This window comes from Diadema antillarum, unplaced genomic scaffold (assembly GCF_040938485.1).
Source record: "Diadema antillarum isolate AM-2024a unplaced genomic scaffold, OU_Dant_1.0 seq00000798_RagTag, whole genome shotgun sequence".
Lineage (NCBI taxonomy): Eukaryota > Metazoa > Echinodermata > Echinoidea > Diadematoida > Diadematidae > Diadema > Diadema antillarum.
Window position 1 is genome coordinate 1,525,628 of NW_027271682.1, and position 23,561 is coordinate 1,549,188.

The 23,561-nt window shown below is 36.2% G+C and overlaps 1 protein-coding gene across 1 annotated transcript in view; it reads left to right on the plus strand.

The window, feature by feature from the left end:
* Window positions 1–704: 704 nt before the first annotated feature.
* LOC139739383 (maltase-glucoamylase-like) overlaps window positions 705–23,561 on the plus strand; it is a 60,200-nt gene continuing 37,343 nt past the window's right edge. Inside the window, exons 1-17 of the mRNA XM_071650002.1 lie at window positions 705–1,184; window positions 3,144–3,292; window positions 5,990–6,158; window positions 8,590–8,683; window positions 9,925–10,037; window positions 10,515–10,640; window positions 11,569–11,700; window positions 15,693–15,797; window positions 16,803–16,865; window positions 17,541–17,657; window positions 18,109–18,193; window positions 18,965–19,097; window positions 19,608–19,741; window positions 20,477–20,511; window positions 20,882–20,998; window positions 21,504–21,652; window positions 23,419–23,503. Of these exons, the coding sequence (XP_071506103.1) occupies window positions 705–1,184; window positions 3,144–3,292; window positions 5,990–6,158; window positions 8,590–8,683; window positions 9,925–10,037; window positions 10,515–10,640; window positions 11,569–11,700; window positions 15,693–15,797; window positions 16,803–16,865; window positions 17,541–17,657; window positions 18,109–18,193; window positions 18,965–19,097; window positions 19,608–19,741; window positions 20,477–20,511; window positions 20,882–20,998; window positions 21,504–21,652; window positions 23,419–23,503 (2,286 nt within the window). The remainder of the gene's footprint in view (window positions 1,185–3,143; window positions 3,293–5,989; window positions 6,159–8,589; window positions 8,684–9,924; window positions 10,038–10,514; window positions 10,641–11,568; window positions 11,701–15,692; window positions 15,798–16,802; window positions 16,866–17,540; window positions 17,658–18,108; window positions 18,194–18,964; window positions 19,098–19,607; window positions 19,742–20,476; window positions 20,512–20,881; window positions 20,999–21,503; window positions 21,653–23,418; window positions 23,504–23,561) is intronic.

Sequence of the window (23,561 nt, forward strand, 5' to 3'; positions counted from 1 at the left end):
CTGAGCAAAGTACTAGGATGTCAGATATTTATATTAAAAAAAAAAGTGAGAACATGATGGTAAGTTATTATTATAAATAAAGAATATGCATTCCCGCTTTTTAAAAAAAAATTGAATTTTATTCTTCCACTACATTATTTTGTCTTTTACATAAGATATTAAGCGAGCAGATTTATACGATGGATGGGCACTTGAGTTGCGCCATCTTTTGTCGATAGTTATAACGCAGTGGCTTTTGTGACAGAGGAAATGCGTTATCACAATACGGTTACATGTCAATATCCCACCCCCGCGCCCGCCCGAAGAGGGGGTTTGTGACCAAAAGGGGCGTGTACCCAGTGTTGTTGTTGGGCTTTTGGTCATTTTTTCTCTCTTCTTTATTTCATCTCACGCGCGTGTGAGAGACCGTGTCTGTGTGCGCGCATGTTTGCACGTGTGTGCATGCATGCTTGGATGTATCTATGGGTGTATCTCTTTTTTAATTGAGAATGTAAGGTAGAGAGAGACTGACAGAGACGGACAGGCAGACAGACAGTCAGACAGACAGACATACAAAGACAGAGACAGGAACCTTATCTAAGTGCATAAATGCCCTCTCTGACGCGAGAGTTAGTATATAGAGTGCTCTGGAAACTTATAGTTCATCGCTGCCACTGTCTTTGACATCACCAACTGATAAGGAGCGTGAAGTTCGGACTGCAGCCATGAAAGAGTCGATGACCATGGATTCAGACGTCCACTCGGTCAAGGGTGGATGGTCAACGAAGCATGTGGCCATTATTGCTCTGGCCATCACTATCATCGTGACCACTCTCTGTACCACACTGACATACTTTCTCCATCCCGGCTATGACGCTGGCGGCGATGCTGGACCAGGAGTCGTCACCTTCGGTCCCGAGCCCGAATCCAGGGTCGACTGCTATCCAGATCGCGACGCCTCGGCCAACGAGGAGGAGTGTACAAAGAGGGGATGCGTTTGGAGGCAAGCGTACAGGGACGGGGAACCGTGGTGCTATTTTCCGCCCGAGTACGGCGCCTATCGAGTTCAGACTATGGAATCGCAGCCATGGGGAACGCGACTGAGGCTGGAGAGGAACCCAGACTTGCCCACTTTGTTTGGCGGTGATATTCCAGTTCTCATGTTGGACGTCGAATACCAAACCGACCACCGCATTCATTTTAAGGTATAGTATTGGACAAACTTCCCTGTCGTATCATTGATGATCATTGTATCTTTAAAAAAAAAAAAACAAGTTTAGATTTGTTTTTGCTGTTGCTGTTTTTATCATTTATCGTCATCACATGATATGCTGCATTTGGCAGTTGTTTTTAATAGTCGATTCTTCTCTCACTTGCATTATATATATGGAATGTACTCGTAAACTCTCTTTCTCTCTAAAAAAAAACCCCGACAACAACAAAATGAATTTATAGTGTAGAAATTAATATAAATATAACTGATTTGCATGCCTTAATGGATTTCCCATCTTAATATACTATATATTTTTCAATGAATGCTGCTCCTGTCTACCGATCAGTCCTTATCGCTGCTAATCTTACGTGACCTTCATCTTACTATTTGCTCAGAGTAGAACAAGTCTGTCACTCCTGCCAAAGATCATTTACTTCTTTACATAACTACATCACTTGAGTAACGCGATTTTCAGCTCGTGTAGATCGGAGTTCACTGTACATACTGAAGGGGTCATGAGTACAAAATCAGACTACAGAATCACACACATTTCCATGTAAACAGGATCAAGTTTCATAAAAGACTTATCAGGTGTGTGGCAAAAGCAAATGCTATTCGTCAGTTATCTACAGGTTTTTGCAGTTATGCCTTATGGCGTTAATCTACTTTTGGAGTAAGTAAGCCAATGAAAACTATGATGACGCGATTATTTAATTTTAATGACTCCGTAATTACAAATGTATGATATCTTCATGCTTTCTGTAGTATCAGCGGTTACACTGGAAAAAAAATCGAGATATTAAGATCGCGATCTTTTGCCAGTGTAAGCATGGTAAGCGCGGCCAATGACATGCTAATCAATCCAAAACGCGTCCAAGTTGCTTTGTTTAAAAACAATTCAGATAAACAGAATTATGAAGGTTTTGTCAAAATGGAACCTAAAACAAATAAATTAGAAATATTAAAGTTCATGTGTCTTCATAAAACAGTTGTATCTGTAGCAAACCATTCTTAATCATGTAAAAGAATGAGGTAATCACGTCACAGCCTTAAAGGGATCGCATAGTTTCAGTTGAGACTGATCGTCAATTTCTATTTTTAAAAATCAGATTAGGAAACCTCTTATGAAATATGAAAGAAAATGTAATTCCAAGAGGGATTCAAAGTTTACTTGATTAAAATTGGTTTTGAAATGGCTAAGATATCTAAAACAGAGCAATCCTAATTAAAAGTGGGTTCCACCTGTTATCAGAGTTGCTTTGTTTCACTTTTTTTTTGGATTTCTCAGCATTTCATAACCACTAATAAACTTTGAATTCCTCTTAAAATTGTATACTCTATATTACTTCACAAGTGGTTTCGTGGAATCTCCCCAGAAAGTTAAAAACCCAATCCTCGTCTCCACCAATACTATACCATCCCTTTAAAAGACACCTATCTATCTTTATGAAAAATCCTTAGAAATTTCATAATGCTTGACGTGATATCTCCCAAATACATAATTTCATCCTTTCTGTTCTTTTTGTTGTTGCGTCATATGGTTGCAATTAAAGGTCCTGTTTAACTTTGGAAACAGTGATGTTGGGTTTTTGTTCAATGGTGACTTTTGGGGAAAGGGTTGCCATAAATTTATCATATTCAACTCTAAGGGCGAATTGAGAATTATGATTGACATCAGCTTGACGTGCTTCAGACTGATATCATGATTTATCCAAATTAAAAATGTTGCACCTATAAAATTGTATAAAAACCAGATTTTAATGAAACTTCTTTCCATCTGTTTAACTGTTCAAATGTGATTTGATTATTTCTGGAAATAGCTCTAAATGTATATAGTTTTATTATTCAACATGGCGTATGCATCTTAATTATACACAAGTTATGTGTTTAGATTATGAATATTATATTCACATATGCAATGATATCATTATCATTATTGCATCATATACAGATCTATGACTCGTTGAGTCCTCGGTTCGAGGTACCGGTTGACATGCCATCTCGCCCGCTGAATGCCGCTGAGGAACCAATGTATGACTTCCGCTTCACCAATAACCCGTTCACCATGAAGATCATCCGAAGATCAACGGGACAGGTTTTGTAAGTCTCATGTGGGCGTGGCTGATTACGAGATCAAGGCGTGGGGTACAAAACCTGATTATGTGCCATATATAGATTTCTCATTCCTGAGGTCATATCTTGGTCCAACGCCTGTTTGTTTGTTTGTTTGTTTGTTTGTTTGTTTGTTTGTTTGTTTGTTTGTTTATTTGTGAACCTTTTCCCATTATTCCTCTCCTCCAGTCAGTACCCTTATAATTACCAGACATTGACAAAACTTGGGGCTATAGGGATAAAACACAATAGACCATAAATACAAAATCTTGTCCAAGAAGCTACCGTATGCGTCGGACAGGATTCACTGTTGAAATTGAACTTTTGCAATTCCTGTTTAAGGCCTATCACACCACACCGCTCCTATATAATGTTTTGGATACTGGATATCTGTTATGATACCATGACATACGATTTCTGGTAATGATGGTCACGCTTTCACTTAATGCAATAACACTGTCATACTAAACAGACCGGTGGAATTAATTGACAGTGTGAAAAATGACCATGTGACTAAAATAATCAATCGCCTTTGTAACAATGATTGTTGAGGGGATTTTGTGAGGAAATACTGAAACTGTGGGCAACATCAATTCAATTTCAATTCAAAGTTTATTTCATTTTTTGACAAAACATATATTTTACACTTCTTTTACAGCAGAGAATAAGGTAAACAGAACATTATGCAATGAAAAGACTGTACAGTAATTGAGGACCTTATAGAAATTATACATTGTAGATAAAAAGAAACAGAAGTGGTCGAAATGAAGTGCATGTATAACCTTGCTTAAAGTGCGAAAAACTTAACACTGTACAAGGGCCACAGCCTTCATGCCAAGGTCGGGAAATGATCCCTCTTCAAAATATGGAATCATTAATGTGTACCTTCACTGGTGGCAAGGGTTTTAGATAGTGACGCAATTAACCGTCCGATCGATCGGGAGGCATTCTTTTTAGGTCATTCTTTCTTGTAAACTTTCAAGATATTGTTCTGGCAAACAAAATTTTACGATTGAAAGGAAAACCAGATCTATGTTTATGCATCTGACCCATCAGTTTATTATTGAAAATACGATGGCAGTTTTCACAGTTTGATGTGTACATCATAAAATGCGAGAGATCGCAAACCTACGCACACCTAATCAACTCCAAGACAAAGATAGCTTTTTTATATTTAACTGAGGTGTATAAAACATCTGATAAGAACGCTAACATCGTGGTAAATCTACCATGATGGGTTTTATATTGCCCCGTATGCTCGTAAAAGTCGACATCCTCGAAATCCATTTCTTGAATCACTCATAGAAGATAGACTGAGTTCAACATTTTATGTTCGTGCACAGTCTGAAGTGAAATGGAAACATCACGAAGAGGATGGGAGGGTCATGGTCGAAATGTTCTAGTGGTGTCCTATAGATCTCAATAAAAGCTGAACCTACTAAACTTTGCGCATGTACATTGTGTCATAGCTATTGATATAGTGTCATCTTTAGTCTTGTTGTTACCAGAATTGTCAATCTTGTATACCTTTAACTACCATGATGTAGAGTATCCCTCTCCTTATCTCTTCCTCTCACTTTTCTTTCTTTTTCTCTCCTTCTCTCATCTTCCTATCTATGAACAAATTGAACGCGCACTATACATTTTTTTTTTTAAATGATGTTTATGTACATAATATGTGTACGTTATCCATACTGGACGTCCCAGTCAAGTTTTTCATAGCTTATGACGATCCAGACAAAATGTGTAATATGTTTCATGTACAAACTATGTGCATATTTGTGAATAATGTATGTATATGCATTTTGTGAATAAATCAAATCAAATCAAATAATATACTTTTCCATTTTTCTAGTGTCCAGTTTCCGATGAATAGCATCTATGTTTAAAGATTCCGATCAAATCAATGATAATTAATTTTGATTTGGTGATGATTACTGGTCAGATGATGAATTGTAGTGACAATAGTATAAATTCATACAGACAAAATCTATGTTCATAAATTCTTCGGGGCTGCAAGAGCTTCTGATAGGTCGACAATCATGCACAGTTAAACAAAAAAGTGTTTTGAGCCTTGATTTAAAGACTGCTTTATCTTGGGATTTCCTGACTTCTAATGGTTAGTCATTCCACAACTTGGGTACGGAGCAGGCATATCACAGCAACTCGTCAGAATGCATATATAAGACAGTGATTCTTTTTACATCGTAATAAAAGAATTATATCATAAGTCCTATGCAGGAAAATGCATTCACTAAAGTGACATGACTTTGTGACTTTTTGTTGTTGTTGTTGAAGACATTATTTACCATTTGCAGATAAAACAAAAATTCAGCTTTAGTGCTTCAAAACAACTCTTAAATGTGAGTCAGGGATAGAAACAATCGATGCAAATGTTAATCAGTATAATCAATATCAAGTATTGTTGCATATACAAAATGTGAACAGAAGTCATTAAATAAAGGTTCTAGAATGGACTGTCTACAGTTATGGTAAATTGAGAACAATAGTGATATCTTCTTATATTTTAGGCTTTATTGCAAAATTGTCATATGGGTCATGTGGGTAGGACGTTTTGTGACACAACTGTTCTACAGATGTGCATAAAATGTGATAACTCGAACATTTTGAAATCACTGTTCCGAATGGTAAATAGTACCTTTAAACATTTTACGTCAATTCTAGATTTGATACATCCATCGGTGCTCTCATCTTTGAGGACCAGTTCATCACCATCTCAACTCGACTCCCATCGACAAATGTCTACGGTCTTGGAGAAAGTGAGCACCGGAGCTTCAGGCACAACCTGGATTGGCAGACGTGGAGTGCGTTTTCCCGCGATCAACCCCCCGGTGTAAGTTTTGAATCTACTTAAAGGAATATATCCCACTTTTACATTCTAATTGCCTAATGTCCTAATGTAGGACAAACTATTAGAAATCTCTACCATTCTGTTGATTTGGTTTTACTTCATTCATTAAACACAATTGTGTGAAATTAAAAGAAACAAAAAAAAATTATTTGGAGTCATGCATGCTCTTCTTAGAATTTTAAAGTCTCAGTTGATCTTTAAAATATCGAGCAAAATTAGATAAAGTGAAAGAGTCAAAAGGAATGTCATCATTTTTAAGCAAAAATATGTAACAATTACACACAAAATATGAACTTTCAATTAATTCTTGTTCGTATGTAGTCCACTTTCCAAGTTCGTAATATTATGTCAAGAAGTAAACATTACTCTTATAAAGAAAACATTCTGATGATACGAATACAAACGGAAAACGAGAAATTACAAGAAACGTAACCTTTACGTGACCTCTGTCGAAAAATATTTGTTAAAAAGCTGTTACATCCTCCATGTCCTCAAACCTTGTCCGATCGTGTTTCTATTTTTGCTGATTCTTTTACATGATGTGAAATTTAAATCATATGTGAATCAACTTCACTTTGGACTCATTATTTCCTTGAACATGTTGAAAATCAATGTTCTTACAGTCATTGAGATCTACGTAGTCATCGTTAGCAAAATGCGAAACTGCATTTGATTTCCTGATCAAGATGCTGCCAATGTCAATGGGCATTGTCAAATCAGATACCTGAATACGTATTTGGCTCCATTAGACACAATAGAGGGGGGTGTGTTGAAGAGATCCTTACTTATGTCATTTTCAATGGGATTTGATTCATATCTCATAAACGTGCTCGCATCACGTAATGATTCCGTTTGATCAAATTAAATTGTACGCAAGCGAGGAACATGTGTGAACTTAACAATAGAACAACTACCGCTGAAATGAGAAAAAAAAAATATATGTATATATTGTGCTTTATTTGAGAAGCGCACGGGGTTTCCTGCCGAAATATTATTGTGAGAGCTCGCTATTTGTACAACCAGAATCCGGGTTTTATGGATTTTGTTTCTTGCTCCATTCCAGCAAGATGTATTGACTCACAAAATAGCAGCGGGCGTGCCTGTTTGCCCTTTCCATCCGATAGGTGCTTTGATTTTCTAGAGATTCCTTATGTCATATGAACCAGGCCAAACCTTTGACCTACATTAAAAATTTCATCAGTCACACACCCGAATATGACATTGATACACGCACACATACACAATACTGAGAGAGAATGACCCAGTCTCCGGAGATGTGAAAACTAATAGTTTTTTTTTTCTTTCGAGTCCAATAATAGGAGCAGGAGCTATCCTCGCACTGGGCAGACATTGTCAGATAAATAAGAAATGCATGTTGTATGGAAACCATTATCCGGATACAGCTATATTGGTGAGAACCATTTTTCCCCTCTTTTTTCCCCCGTTACCGGCGAACAATGATATTGTCTCAGCTAGCTTTTCATGCATGCTTGCCATTTCATGGTGGCCGGGGGTGTTAAAACAGCCTCTACCTCTTAATTAAGGAAGCTAAACTTTTGCTCTGAGGAAGCGAATGTCTAGATTCAAATACAGTTACGCGTATTGCTGTATGCAGTATACACACAATATTATTACCTTTCAATGACTAATTTGATTTGATAAACAGACACGTAGATTCTGAGATGCTTTAAGAGATTCAAATAATCAAAGCTACATGTTAATTCATTAGATTTTCCTCTTTAAAGAGACTGTATAGTACTGGTTGAGGTGAGGATTCAGTTTGTAACGTTTTGCGAGATATCTAGAAACCACTCTATGAAATGTTAAAGACCATATAATTCTATAAGGGGAATCAGAAGTTTATTTGATGAATATCGGTTTTGAAATGACTGAGATGTCTAAAAATAAGGTAAAACAAAGAGACCCTAATAAACGTTGTGGCTTGTCAATTTTATTTGGATCACTTTTTTTAAATATCTTAGCAATTTCAAGGCCAGTTTTCATCAAATAAACATTGAATCCTTCTTGAAATTAACATGCTCTTTCATATTTCATGAAGTTTCTCATTATATCACCAAAAAATAATGTTATTAACCTGAATCCTCACCTCAACCAGTACTGTACAGTCCCTTTAAGTACGATAGATTGAATCAACTTTATACGACATATGGTTCTTTGTATGCGAATGAAGGATGTGAAATGTGTTTTGCTCAGCGAAATATATCTGTAATAATACATGGAACCGCTCAAAGAGTAGTGTTCCCGTTTACCCATGTCCTGATTGAACGGTACCGACTGTACAGTAGGTTTGAAACGTGGACTTGGTGCGTACTTTTGGCATACCTGGTGAAAAGGCATCTATACAGTCGTAGTTTGTTATCGTGTTGTTTCTTCTTGTGCCTTCTAGGGTGAGCGAGACAACCTTTACGGAGTCCATCCCTTCTATATGTGTGTCGAAAACGATGCTCACGCACATGGCGTTCTCCTCCTCAACTCTAACGCTCAGGGTAAGAATGATTTTTCGTCATAATCACGATTACAATTATAAAGAATTTGATCGCAAATTGGGCTAGACGTCATTTTCTCTCCAAACAAGAAAGAGAAAAAGAAAAAGAAAACCCGAGCGAAAATGTAAATTCCTGGGGGCATTTCATGAAACATTTTGTCCGACAAAGTTAGGGGACAAATTTACTCTCAGCCAATCAGATGCAAGGATTTATGTAGCTTTTAACAGTTTGTCAAAAAAATATCCGACCAAACTGCTTCATGAAATGCCTCCCTGAAGGAGTGAACAACATAATTGAGTGAGTTTAGAGTGAAAATGCCTATTTTCACTCTGGACTGAATTTTGAGTGAAAATGTTTCTTTTCACTAATTTCGACTGACTTCAGTGATCACTTAAAGATTTTTGAGTGATCCCTCGAGGTCACTCCAAAATAAGTGAAAAAAAATTTTACACTCCAAATTCACTACGACTTCACTCTAAATACACTCTTTTCTGAAATTCACTCCTTTGCGCGTGAACTTTTTCACTTTTTTTTAAGAGTAAAGATTTTTAAAGTTAGTCCATCATGAGATAGGGAAAAAATAAAATCTTTCCGGTGATACCTCAATTGTACATAACAAGGGATATTTTTACATCGTTAATTGCAAATGTCGAATATTTTCTAATAAGTTTCTTTGTTTTCAACTATTTAATCTCAAATACCTCAACTTAGCAAGAGAGGAATTAACTCCTGTTACGATAAAACTCTTTAAATGGAAGAGATAAAGAGAGAGAGAGAGAGAGAGAGAGAGATACAGAGCGAGGGAAGGACAAGAAAAGAGGCAAATATTGAAGGGAGAGAGATTAAGAAGAGGCAGGAAAAAAACCGTTATGTGTGGAACAGTATAGATAGTGCCCCTCGCCATGTAGCAGCGCTGAATACACTGTCAATCATTCTTTGATAGTGAATTGATATTAATATTAAATAACATTAATGTTAGCCAAAATATTCTATGAGAAAGATGAACTTGAAAAAGTGTTTACTTTCTTTCTTTTTTTTTGAGTGCACTTCACTGTTCCTGATAACCCCACAGGAACACAATAAAACAATGATATGTAACTACCAAAGGTGTCACACTTTACGTTATTACTATTCTCTGTTTCATCACGACATATCAATAAATGCAGCGATAAATGTGTAACTATTTCAGCCAGTTTTTTTTTTTTTTTTCTGCTGTACTGTTTGATTTTCACCTAACATAGATTACACTCTCCAGCCTACCCCAGCCCTCACGTATCACACAATCGGCGGAGTTTTGGACTTCTACATGTTCTTAGGACCTACCCCCGAATCAGTCATCCAACAATACACTGACGTAAGTGTTATTTCCTCTTCAGAGAGAGAGAGAGAGAGAGAGAGAGAGAGAGAGAGTGTATATATCATTATTATTGTTATTATTGTTATTATTATTATTATTATTATTATTATTATTATCATTGTTATTATTGTTATTGTTATTATTATTATTATTATCATTATTATTATTATTATTATTATTATTATTATCATTACTATCCTTATATATCTTATGTGCAGATGAAGTCAATACTTTGAAAAAACAAACAAACAAGGGATCTGACACCTAATTAAAACCGTATGTTAAACACAAGATAAGTATCAATCAAATCTATGAAAATGACGCTTCACGACACAATCACAGAGGAGTAGTAGTAGCGGCAGCAGTAGTAGCAGCCTTGACAATAGGAGCACATGTAGTAGTAGTAGTATAGTGTATACAGCATGCGTTTCATCAATCCTAGCTCCACTTCTCTTGTGTTGATTCCTGTACCAGGCCATTGGGAGACCAATGATGCCCCCATACTGGTCGCTCGGATACCAACTCTGTCGCTATGGTTACGGGAACTTGTCCAATGTACAGGCGGTGGTGGAGTCCATGCGGCAGTACCAAATCCCACACGTAAGTGTCACTTACCATTCATGATTTTATCAGTTAACTCAAATAATCAAGTCGTTAAACGACGATTATTGTACCTAAAGTCTAGTTCGCACATCATTGCTTTAGAAAGAGCAGGAAATCGGAATTCAAACAAAAATTTAGCAAAGAACTTCAAACTCATCCAAAGACATTTCTTACGAACTGAACAGAGACAAGTTTTTAAGTTCATTTCCATTGTTCTTTTCTTTTTGCATTGCTACTTGGGACTTATATTGGCAAATGTTTCGTTGAATTTTATAAATCTGCCAATTTGAATAAATCATATCCCAGTGGTCGGAACATTACACTCCGAACGATCACAATAATAGCGCTTTGAATATCCGGACGATTTCAACTTCTGGCCAAGGCATGGACAATCCAGCACTCAGACACACACACACCCACAAACACACTCTACCATCTTCACTGAAGCTTTTCCCCCGCAATCTTCGAGATGGAATGATGACATTCAATTCAATTCAATTCAATTCAAACATAGTTTATTTCCAATCAATCAACGAAAAAAAAAACATAGTACAAAGTATACATGTCATGAAATGATATTGTTCAAACATTTGCAAAAGATTCATGTAATATCCGAGATAAATTATATAACAACATATGTTTATATACATATACATATAATATATATTTATGTATATATATTTATATCTCTCTCTATATATATACAATAATTTGGAGGAATAAACGTTTTTTTTTGTTTTTTTTTTCTTTTACATAAATGTTCTTTTTTGGTTCTTTGTTTAATTTTTTCCTGATGCAAAGGGTTTTCATAATATGATGGCTTAACAGTTAGTTTCTTTCTCCCTACGTTTTTCTCTCCCTCTATTATGAAATACTAAATGGAATATAAAACCTCTCCCCAACCCCCCCTTCTATTCTCTGACAGGATGTCCAATATGGTGACATTGATTACATGCTGCGGCAGTTAGACTTCACAGTTCATCCTGACAACTACGATGGGCTAGGGGAATGGGTAAACAGTTTGAAACCAGAGGGTACAAGATACATCATCATCCTGGTAAGTGAGTCCAACAGCAAAGTTATGCGACGAACATGAAGGAAGTGAACCCATCTTTGACCCTGGAGTAATTTTAGTGTAGAAATTGTCATCCTCATACTTAATTGACTTGTATTATACGTTTTATATATATATTAACAAACATAATTATAATTGCGGGTTTTTTTTAATCTGCTTCTCATTTTCATATGTACTTTGTAAAATCACATTCTGCAATTATTACAAATATCCTGTACATATGCAATGTATATAATTTCTTATTTGATGGAAGTGAAAGTAAATTTGAATCTTGAAGCTTGAATCTTGAATTTTTGAGTACCTGAAGTTTACTGAGTATCTTACATAATAAAGATTAGATGCAGCTAGTTGAATTATTTAATACAACACCCCCACAAACACACACAACATAAAATTTACAAGATGGAATGTGTTCCCAAGATACGGATCCTTTGTATTCTGCTGTTTACAGGCATTCAAATTCTTTCAACTGAAATGAAATGAAATAAATGGTTTATGATCACAAACAACTTTTTTTTTCAATCTCCGATCATGAAATACATGCTTTGAATGATTTCACAAACGTATTAGAAAGATACAGTATCAAACCACAGAAATACGCAACTGAGTTTTAATGAGTTAATTGATATCAATCTCATTGATCCTGCACGTTGCTGATAGGACATAACATTTGCCCCTTTTCCGTAGAAAATAGATATCGTATTCATTTGGAGAGCTTTTCCTGTATGTTACATTGGACTCACAAATGTCAGAGTAGGCACACCACCTACATGACATACATGGGAGTGCATAAATAGTGATTAAAGATAGCCTGGCAACAGTCAGGTGCGATGAAATTCTTAGACCATTGTAATAAGATGGAAATTGTCAAATTGTCAGTGCTATTTTTTCTTTAGGTATAAATCTTGATTTTGCAGTAAAGCTCTATTTGTTGGATCCTTGTTATAGTTTGATAATTTGTTTTCGTTTGTTGAGAATGAGAAGGGCGTTAAGTAGTCTCGAACACTATGGGTTTCGTGGCAACTTAACGCCCTTATCATTCTCAACCGACGCTTTGTTCTCCAGTCATCACTCTAACATATTTGAATGAGGTAATTTTCATAGGGGTTCCGCATGTCATATCTGGTTCAGTTCAGTTCAGTTCAGTTCAGTTTTTATTTCTGCATTTCAAAATCAATACAAATCAACAAATCAACAAAATACTTACATAGTCATTTACACAGCTAATATTCGTAACGTTTGGATCTTACATACATTTTCTTTTCTTTTTTTCAAGAACGAATATCATATATGAAAGGAAGCAATAGGAAATGATAAATGAAATGCAGGGGACCATCATCATAAGCTAAGCTTGACGAGGATGATGGCCCCAGGTAAAGAGATACATAAAGAAAATCTTGCCACTCACTGAGTGGGGGGTAATTGTGCAATGGGCTCAACGAAGAGATACATAAAGAAAATCTTGCCACTCACTGAGTGCGAAGTAATTGTGCGAAGGGCGTGCGGTGCAGTGCGGTGTGCATTGTGTTGGGATGAATCTTGGTTTGTACGTTGAGTGTTATTTTGTGTATCAGTGTGATGAGGTGAATGTTACTTCAGTTATGGCTGTGAACTCATTGTTTAGGGTGTTTGTTGACCAGGTGGTATGAATATTTATGTGTCAGAAGTATACTGGATTATGAGGGTGTTTTTTAGTTCTCGTTTGAAAATGTTCAACGACGTACGTTGTTTTAAATTAGGGGGTAAAGAATTCCAAATATCTGGTCCATTGTGCTTTAATGATTTTTGAGCTAAAATGATTCTGGGGTTTTCGAGATGGTAATCGGACGACTGACGTGTTGGATATGAATGAACGGTGAAATTTGGAGTGAAGAAGCCATCAAAAATTTTTGGAAGACAATTAAATGTATATTTATACATAAAAACAGCAGTTTGAAAGGTGTGAAGATCCTCAATTTTCAATGTTTTTAGTTGACGAAATAGGGGATTGGATGGGGATAAGTAACGGGAATTGGTAATCAAACGTACAGCACGTTTTTGGAGAGTAAAAATTGGATTAATTTTAGTTGAGCCACAGTTTCCCCAAGCGATATTGCAGTATGTGATGTGTGGTAAGATCAATGCATTGTATAGATAGTCAGGGAATTTTGAGAAATGAAGTTTTTCAGTCGATATAAAATTCCTACAGTTCTTGAGACAGACGTGTGGATATTATGAATGTGATCGTTCCAAGTTAAACTCGAGTCAATTGTGATTCCTAAGAATTTAGTAAATCTTACTTCAGTTAAAGATAATCCATCAATATTGATATTATAACTGCTGTTAATGTTCTGTGAAGCAGTAGGTTTGAAACGTATAAAATTTGTTTTAGAGACATTAAGGGATAATTTATTACATATTAACCATCGGGAGACTTTGTCTATTTCCGTGTTCAGAGTATTAAACAGTGTTTCAAGGTTCTCATGGGAGTAAAAAATATTAGTATCATCCGCAAAAAGTATAAATTTAAGAGTTTTTGATGTATTTATTATATCATTAACATATACAAGGAACAGTAGGGGGCCAAGAATTGATCCCTGGGGAACACCACATACAATATTAGAATTCGGAGATTTAGATGACTTAAATAGTACATATTGCTTTCTGTTGGATAAATAATCAATAATCCAAGAAAGTGCTAAACCACGAATACCATATCTTTTTAATTTGTAAATTAATATATCATGATCTATGGTATCAAAAGCCTTTGATAAATCCATGAAAATTCCTATAAAATGTTTTTTATTTGCAAAAGATTCAGTAATCTTATCTAACAATTGAATTATAGCTAAATCGGTGGAATGGCCCTTTCTAAATCCAAACTGATTAGGTATAAGTAGGTCATTTACATGAAGAAAAATGTACAGGCGTTTATGAATAATTTTTTCCAGAATTTTAGAAATACTAGGTAATAACGATATTGGTCTATAATTTGTTAAAAGAGAAGGGTCGTCTTTTCTTTTGAAAATTGGAACTACTTTCGCAATTTTTAATGAGTTTGGGCATATTCCAGAAGACAGTGAAAGATTGAAAATGTAAGATAAAGGTGTGGTTATTTGTTTGATGATTTTCTTCAGTATATAAACACTTATTTCATCATGGCCACTAGATCTACTTGGCTTTAATCTGTTAACAATCTCCAGTATTTCTTCCTCATCTGTTGGGGTAAAGAAAAGGGATTTGTCGCAGTTTGGTGGAAGAAATTCAGTAAAGTTTGAATGAACATGTTTGTTTTTTATTTTTGAAGCTAATTGGGGGCCAATATTTACGAAGTATGAGTTAAAAGCATCAGATATTTCATCAGGGTTTATGAGTTCTTTGTTGTCATTATAAAAAACGGACGATGTTTCCTTATTATTTTTACCTGTTATTTCATATATAGTTTCCCATAAACCATTTACGTTATCCTTTTGATTATCAAACTTATCAGAATAATACATTTTACGAGAAATACGAATCAAATTACTGAGTATATTTCTATACTTTTTGTAATCTGTAAAATGTTTTGTATTGTGGGTAGTAATCGCCAGTTTATACAATTTATTACGGGTTTTTATTGAATTGATGGTTCCTGTAAGCAACAACAAAAAACAAATTAGATATGCTTGTTATTACACTCCACTCAGTACCAACTCCCTCTATTCCACCTTGAAACTTGCGGTACGTTTTCCGTGTGTCAGTGGTTTCTCCCTGGGTTATGCCTCTCCATTTCCTACCATTTCCTCTGTTTTGACCCTTAAGGCCACCTTTCCTAAATGCTTAGACTTCTGACTGTCTCAATGGCTGCCTTTGACTCCAAGTCGACAATGGAAATGATAGGTGCCAGTGCTTTGTTTATAAGGAAATCACGGATTTACTGGCTAACGGGGAAGGATTATAACCAAAAATGCGAGCGGATCGACGCTTATTTTTTTCTTTTCCGGTTTTGTGTTTAGGATCCTGCAATATCAGCAAACGAGACAAACTACCCCCCTTACGACCGCGGGGTCGAGGAAGACGTGTTCATCCATGACGAAAACGGAAATATCCGTTATGGGAAGGTAATGTTTCTCAACCATGACATTAAAAGCATTATTTACCAATTGCAGATGTGAGTTACGGATGGAAACAACCAATATAATTTTTTTTTTCTTTTAAAAATCAGTGTAGTCAATGCCAAGTATTGTTAAAGTATACAAAACGGGAACAATAGTTATAATGAAACGGCTTCTGGAATAAACCGGCTGCAGTTGTGGTTTATTGAGGAAATAGTGATAACTCCTTACATTTTTGACTTTATAGCGAAATTTTTATATATTGTGATACAACTGACTCACACATTATGCGTCAAGTGTGATAACTCGAACATTTATTTTAAATCACTGCTCCCAATGGTAAACATAACCTTGTGTAATAATAATACATCTTGTATAACATTGAATATAGGTTACAAAAGCAATGGCACAGATGGTGTTTTCCTCCGAGTGTGTGTGCGCTTTCCTGTTTGTGATAAAGCAACAACCAAGAACATCACCTCATTCGATTTTTCTTTCTTAAAAATTGCGAAAACAAATTCTGAAAGGATATAAAATATTTTCAGCATTAAAATGATGTACATAAATTATACAAACCTGACTCTCCTCTTCTACAAATACGTGATAAAAAAGCCAACTAATTAACTGACAATAAGGACGGTGCTTATCGACACTGTGTCTGCAATTGCCCGGTCAAGTTCTTGCCTGTACATTGTACTGGGATGTGGGGGCGCTGTGGCATAGTGGATAAGACTTCCGACTCCAATCAGAGGACTCGAGTTCGATTCCCGTCCAGTGCTTACGTCCTTGGACAAGATGCTTTTAACCACCACATCTCTTTCGACCCAGGTTTATAAATAGGTACCTGGCAACGCAGCTGGGATGATAATAATGGCAGGGCCCTCTGGTGGAACAGTGGCAACACTGAAGAGGCTACCCTGAATAAAGAAGACCTTATTGTTTATAATGTTATCATTATAACTTTTTTGTTTGTTTGATGTTGCCTTTTAAAAAATTCTATTTCTGGACCAGGTGTGGCCGGATTACCCAAATGTCACTGTAAACGCCTCATGGCCGTGGGATGACCAGACGAGAGTGAGTTATGTTTATATCCACTGGTAAATTGATGATGGTACGAATCAATCTATCAATCTTATTGTGGCACTTAAAGATACCGATTTCGCGCTATAATCTAACTCTATAAATTCAGACAATTTGGTTGTTCTTGCTTTTAGATAACTGCACTGTTTGTTTTTCACTATCATGATAAACGTAATAATGTGGAAACAGATGGTCATAATTTGTTCAACAAATGAATTTTACAATCACTGCCATTTTGGTTATAATCTGTTGTTATAATCATCATTGTCCGTGTTATCTTTGTTATTCTCATTATTACCATTGGCATACTCTGTTGGTTTAATATAGAGCCAATTATCCCCGATCCTCTCATTACTCAAAGAGTTGTTGAAACACATGGAGTTTCAGAATATTGTATTCTCATCGCACTTTGATATTTTCTGATTGGACTTTCAACAGTGAAGCCGACGATAATAAAAACGGTGTCACACAGACCTGGGCAGACACACATACAAACACACACACACACATACACACACACACACACATTGTATATACATTTATATATACGTAATATGATATATTCTTCTTTCATATAATATAACATAATATAATTATCATATACGTATATCACATTATGAATATATCTGTCCACATACATACTGTATTTCTGTGTTCCTGTCATACCAGACATTCCGTGCTTATGCAGCTTTCCCAGACTTCCGAAGGCTATCTACAAAGAACTGGTGGTTGGAACAGATCCAGAAATTCCACGACGAGGAAATACAGTTTGATGGTATATGGATTGTAAGTGTATCTAGTAAAGCAATCTCTCTATCTAGCCCAGTTGAACAGTGGTTTTATAATTTGACAATCTCAGATATGGAGTTACATTGCGCTATGATGAATAGTAGAAAACAAAACAAACAATTCATTTCTGCCTCTTTCGTGATTGTATTTTGTTGAGTAGACTTTAGATGCCAACGTAGTTGGATGAATGAATGAATGAATGAACGAATATATAAATGAATATGTTGATAAGCGAATGAATGAATGTACAAAAATTAACAAAACGTTAACAAAGTCTGAGGTTATGAATCCTCAGCATTTTAAAAGTTAGTTTTATTATGTGTTTCTGCAAGGAGATCTGGTTGTTTTTCTTTTTTAGGTTTTTATATTGTTTTATTTGGCTTCTATTTTCATCTTTAATTTGATTGATTTTCTCTTTCTTAAAATCATTTCTCTTGAATCTAAATAGGATATGAATGAGCCGGCTAGTTTTGCACACGGATCAGTCACAGGGTGTACCGACAACACACTCGATAATCCACCCTTTCTTCCACGTAAGTGAAAAAAAAAACAACCTTCCATGAGGGTGAAATTTCTTTTACAGTCCTAAAAAATCGACCACTAGAGAGCAACAACAATAACGACAACACAAAGTTGTACCGTATGTCCCCCCAAAAAAATTACAACGGGGCCCTCCGCAATGATATCTTTAAAAATATTGCATCAATCTAAATACAAATTTAGGGTATGAAACTCTAACTCATTGCTCACATCTTACAGAAAACCCCCATTCGATTTGCTTCAGTGGTCAAAGAGAAATTAGGAATTTTGTAGAGGATGTCGGGAATCTCTTCCGTCCAAATTCTGTCTATTATTCACACGCAAGAGCATTGGATTGCTAAAATTGGAAGAATTAGACTCATGACATGATTTACAACAATCCGCATTTCTCTGTGACCGCTTAACCAAATTGAATGGGGTTTTCCGCAAAATAGAGCTAAAATGTTATATTTTAAGACTCTGAAGTAACATTTAAAAAGATTAATCATATTGGGTGTTATCAAATCGAAATTCTGATTTTTTTTTTCTTTTTTGGGGGACATGCTGCAGTAAGCCGCCCCAAAAATTACAATGAGATTGTCGAATTGATAACACCCAATATGATCAACCTGTCTAAGTCTAATGAGTAGAAAGTCGAACCAAACCTGTCAAGTTATGAACAACTTAAATTTCACAAAGAAATAAAGAATAGATGAATAGATACAGTGATCAGTAGAGGGCGGTATTACTTTGCAACGAACTGCGTTTTCTCTACTCTCGTGCAGGCATAGCCGGCGGCCCGATTTATGAGAAGACGATTTGCATGAACTCTTTATCAAACCTGGACGAGAACAACATGGAAACCCAGTATAACATGCACAGTTTGTACGGCTGGAGTCAGACTGAGCCAACCTTTGAGTGAGTTCTACACCCGTTCACACTTTCAAGGAAGGACATTGGTATACGTACACACACATTCATGATGTTATTATCATCATCAAGACGTGTTTAATTTTTAAAATCCATATTCATTCTCTTTTCCAAAGTGTAAAGAAAATGCATTATCTATTCAGTTGTCACTTAGGTAGTAGTCAACATGAGACATTTCCTTCTTAAAAGCCGCAGACATTACAGCCTACAACTGCAATAATACGTATTTGCCACTTTTGTGTTGATGTACGAAACTGCTTTCTGATCGTTATGAAGGTTGCAGCCATGGTGTCTTGCATGCTCCGCAGTTCATTTTCAAAGCCTACTGCGTGCGTTGAGTACAGATAAGCACAGAAAACCCCACAGTGCTGTGTACAATGTCCAAATTCACTAGCTCAGAAATGGTTTCTTAATTTTAGAGTACATCGACGTTGAATTCTTAGATTTAATATGTTGCTGTTGCTTTAACCTTGTTTTGTTTTGCTTTGACTCCCACAGCGCTGCAAGGAATGTTACCGGCCAACGAAGTCTGGTCATCTCACGCTCTACCTTCCCGAGTAGTGGAAAGTACACTGGCCATTGGTTGGGGGATAATACTTCTATCTGGTCCCATCTTTTCCGATCTGTCATTGGTAAGCGGACAGGAAGGCTAATACTATTTGGTTTATTTTGATGGACAGGGAGACTAAATGATTTTTTCCCCCTTGGGCATATTGAGTCCATTGAAACTGCTGAATATTGTTGAATTGCGTATGAACTGCAGATGGTAAGAATCCCTCTCAAAAAAATGTTGTCTTCTCAGGCGAATTCATCTAACGTATATAGACGTGATAGAGTAGATAATGAGGAAGAAAATAAACTTTATTTGATAGTGTTTTGTGTTCAAAGCTTCTTCAGGTAGCAAAGAGGTCGACTGTAACTGCAATCAGTAGACGTTTATTGCCACTCCAACATCCATCCAACAACTATCAGCCTGTCTTAACTAGATCTGCCGGGGACAATACACTTTTGAAAACTTTCGAAGAGTAAATTGAATTGAATTGAATTGAATTGAATTGAATTGAATTGAAATGAAACACCACAAGAAAATATCTCCCTTAGAGTTTCTTTCAGGAAAAAAAAAGAGAACAAAACTCACGCACAATGTAAACATCTTCTGCATGCAGTTGCATGGGTTTTGCGTGGTAAGGTATAGATGCAAAATTTTGTGAACTGTAGGTACCTGATAGAAAGCTATGTGGAAAACAAGTAAGGGTATAAAGTACATTATATAAAAGCGACTCTCAGTTGCAACTACAAACCTCTCTTTCACGTACAGTGTCAGTGGTTTTAAAGTTTTCTGCTTATTTTTACTCTGTGCGTTACAGGAATGCTGGAGTTCAATCTTTTCGGAATTCCCTACGTAAGTTTTGATCTGTCATTCTATACAATGCATCGTGACAAATTACTTTGTTTGTTTGTTTGTTTGTTTTAACCTTATCTAGAGTAGAAAAAAGAGAGAATAAGAGTTGTTTATGAAGGGACGTCAGGCCCTCTTATGTTGGAAAGACAGCTGATGTCAGGTGGAAGAGCGATGAATAGATAGATAGATAGATAGATAGAGGGAGAGAAAGACAATGACAGAATATATATATATATATATATTATATATATATATATATATATACGTATATATTCATTTATTTAACTATTCATGTTCTGTAGATATATGTTCATTTTCACTTTATTGCACGTTTAATCACCTTGCTCCAAATGTATGACCATTTGCCTAGATCGGAGCGGATGTATGTGGCTTCTTTGGTGATACCAGCGAAGAACTGTGTCGCAGATGGCATCAAGTCGGAGCCTTCTATCCATATCTGAGGAACCACAATGGACTGGGATACATGGTAAGTCTACTGTTTCCTAGGTAACCTTATTTCCCTCAACATACCTACTGATCATCTCCTTATGGATAGCATTCGAAGACTTCTTCAGCCAGTATATATGTTCAACATTTTCCACGGGGGTATGTCTGTGTTTGCCGCTAACGGTTGGATGCCGTTTAAACTTAAGAAATCTGTGATAGTCGCTTGACTTTTTTGGTAGCTCCTGTGCATCAGAATTTACCTCGGAGCCATCGAGCAACTACCGTGAAAGATGAGTGTTTTGCTACATGTGTACAAATCAATTTCATGTGATCGCAGCATAAAGCATTAGTCACAGCACAGGTTATACGTTAAGAACTACACGTACACCATAAGGTTTAAGGTAGGCCCTAATCATTATCCAGGGTCACATTTTGCTTTGTAATTTGTCGTTCTTCAAAGTATTTAGACAAGGTAAATCTAAACTCTTTCCTTCTCCGTTTTTCGCAACTTTTGTTTTACTTCCAAATCTATCCGAAACTGGCAGCCACAGGATCCGGGTCACTTTGGGGAAAAATTCGCCATTGAGGTTCGTGAGGTTCTTCACATCCGGTATCGGCTGTTGCCCTATCTGTACACACTCTTCTACCATGCACATACCACCGGCTCGACCGTCGTACGATCACTAATGCACGAGTGGGTAGCCCCTTTAGATGATGACAGGAGATATACACATATAACCACTTTCCTTTAGAGACGTTCTAAATGTTTGGTTCTTTTTATTTCATTTTTTATTTTCTAAGGCCGAAGGGTTTCAAGTATTCTTCCGGAATAAATCGACAGTTTCTGTTTGATTAGGACGTTTCTGCACAGTGGAGCTAAATCCAGGCTATTTTCCACCACAAAATTTGTTCATTTTTCGGTATGTCTGACCACCTAAGTAAAACAATACATCAGACGAACCAGCCTCTAGTGCATTCAGCCTGATTGGATTTTACAAAGAGAACGTTTTCTTCAAAAAATACATTTATTTAAATTCTCTCAGTACTAGTGGTAGTGTGAATAGAGGGTGAGATGAAGAGGAACTTACAGACTCATCTGTTCATTATCTCATCAGAAACTGCAAAATGTAAATAAATTTATACAATACAATGCATTAAATATAATATATAAATTATTGCCCTTGTATCAATTTCTTGGCAAACAAGCAATGATTACTCTCGATCCATGGCAACTATACAGACTTCAGCTTTTGTAGGATTATCCGGTCTAAAGACGAAAGTATTATGACGAGGAGAATCATGAAAAATGCAGGATAATCAAGGAACATTTTCACATCTCTTGACCAGTGTTAGGTTAAAAAGAGGTCCGTTTTGTCATAATCATGTAAATTATTCGTAATGGGAGGGAGGCTATTTTACTTTGCTTCGAATTCCGCACTCTATGCATCATGTGATCTCTTTTGCTAAAAGCTGCTCGTTCAATGGAATAGAATGAATATTCTTTGTACGGATTGAAAAGACAGTTAAATGAAATTAATTTCAGGTTCTTGTGCAGATTAAAGGGGCTGTACAGTACTGGTTGAGGTGGGGATTCATGTTTTTTACATTCCTAAGTGAGATAATGAGAAACCTCTTTTGAAATACGAAAGAGCATGTAATCTTAAAAAGGATTCAACGTTTGTTTGATGAAAATTGGTTTTCAAATGGCTGAGATATCCAAAGAAGTGATAATAATAAAAGACTACAGGCCACAACTTTATTATTATCTCTTTGTTTCACCTTGTTTCTCGATATCTCGGCCACTTCAAAACCGATTTTCATCAAATAAACTTTTGATACCCCTTAGAATTGCATGCTATTTGGCATCTCATAGAGTGGTTTCTGAATATCTCACAAAACGTTATAAGCTAAATCCTCACCTCGACCAGAACTGTACACACCCTTTAAAGAGTCATTTCATGTGCATTCTGCAAGGTTGCATTCAGCTTGAATTATGAAGTTACATTGCGATGTTTCTGTCCGTATTCACAATGAAACGATTCAATATCAAACCGGGTATAAAACAACTAATGAAGCAAGACACATTTGATATCATATTACTGTTTGAGGAATGTAAGGTAAACACCACACAAGATGTATCTATCCATCTCTTCTTGCAATACTTTTTGTAATACAAGCTCCTTGCTCATGCTCTTTTTGTCCTGCAGTATCCACATCGGTAACGTTTCACGTGATACCTTCATTGTATATATGATTGATTACTTTGTTGTCCACTTTGGAAATTCTTTGTACATTGGATATCACAACAATATAAACATTCAATACATCCCAGGTACTCCACAAACATATCACAAATTGCGAATGTGTGTAAATACAAACAAAATATGTAGATTGCAGCCTGCATATGCTCCACTTCATAATGCAAATAATTGTCACTGTATCCTATTTTCCTTAATTCAGATTCACATCCGATAGCTACACGTGGGACATTGACAGACAGTTCATGTGGGGAGGCGCCCTTCTCATCTCGCCCGTTCTAGATCCAGTAAGTTACCCTCACTTATGCCCTATGAGCCATTTTGGCAGACGTCACATTTTACTAA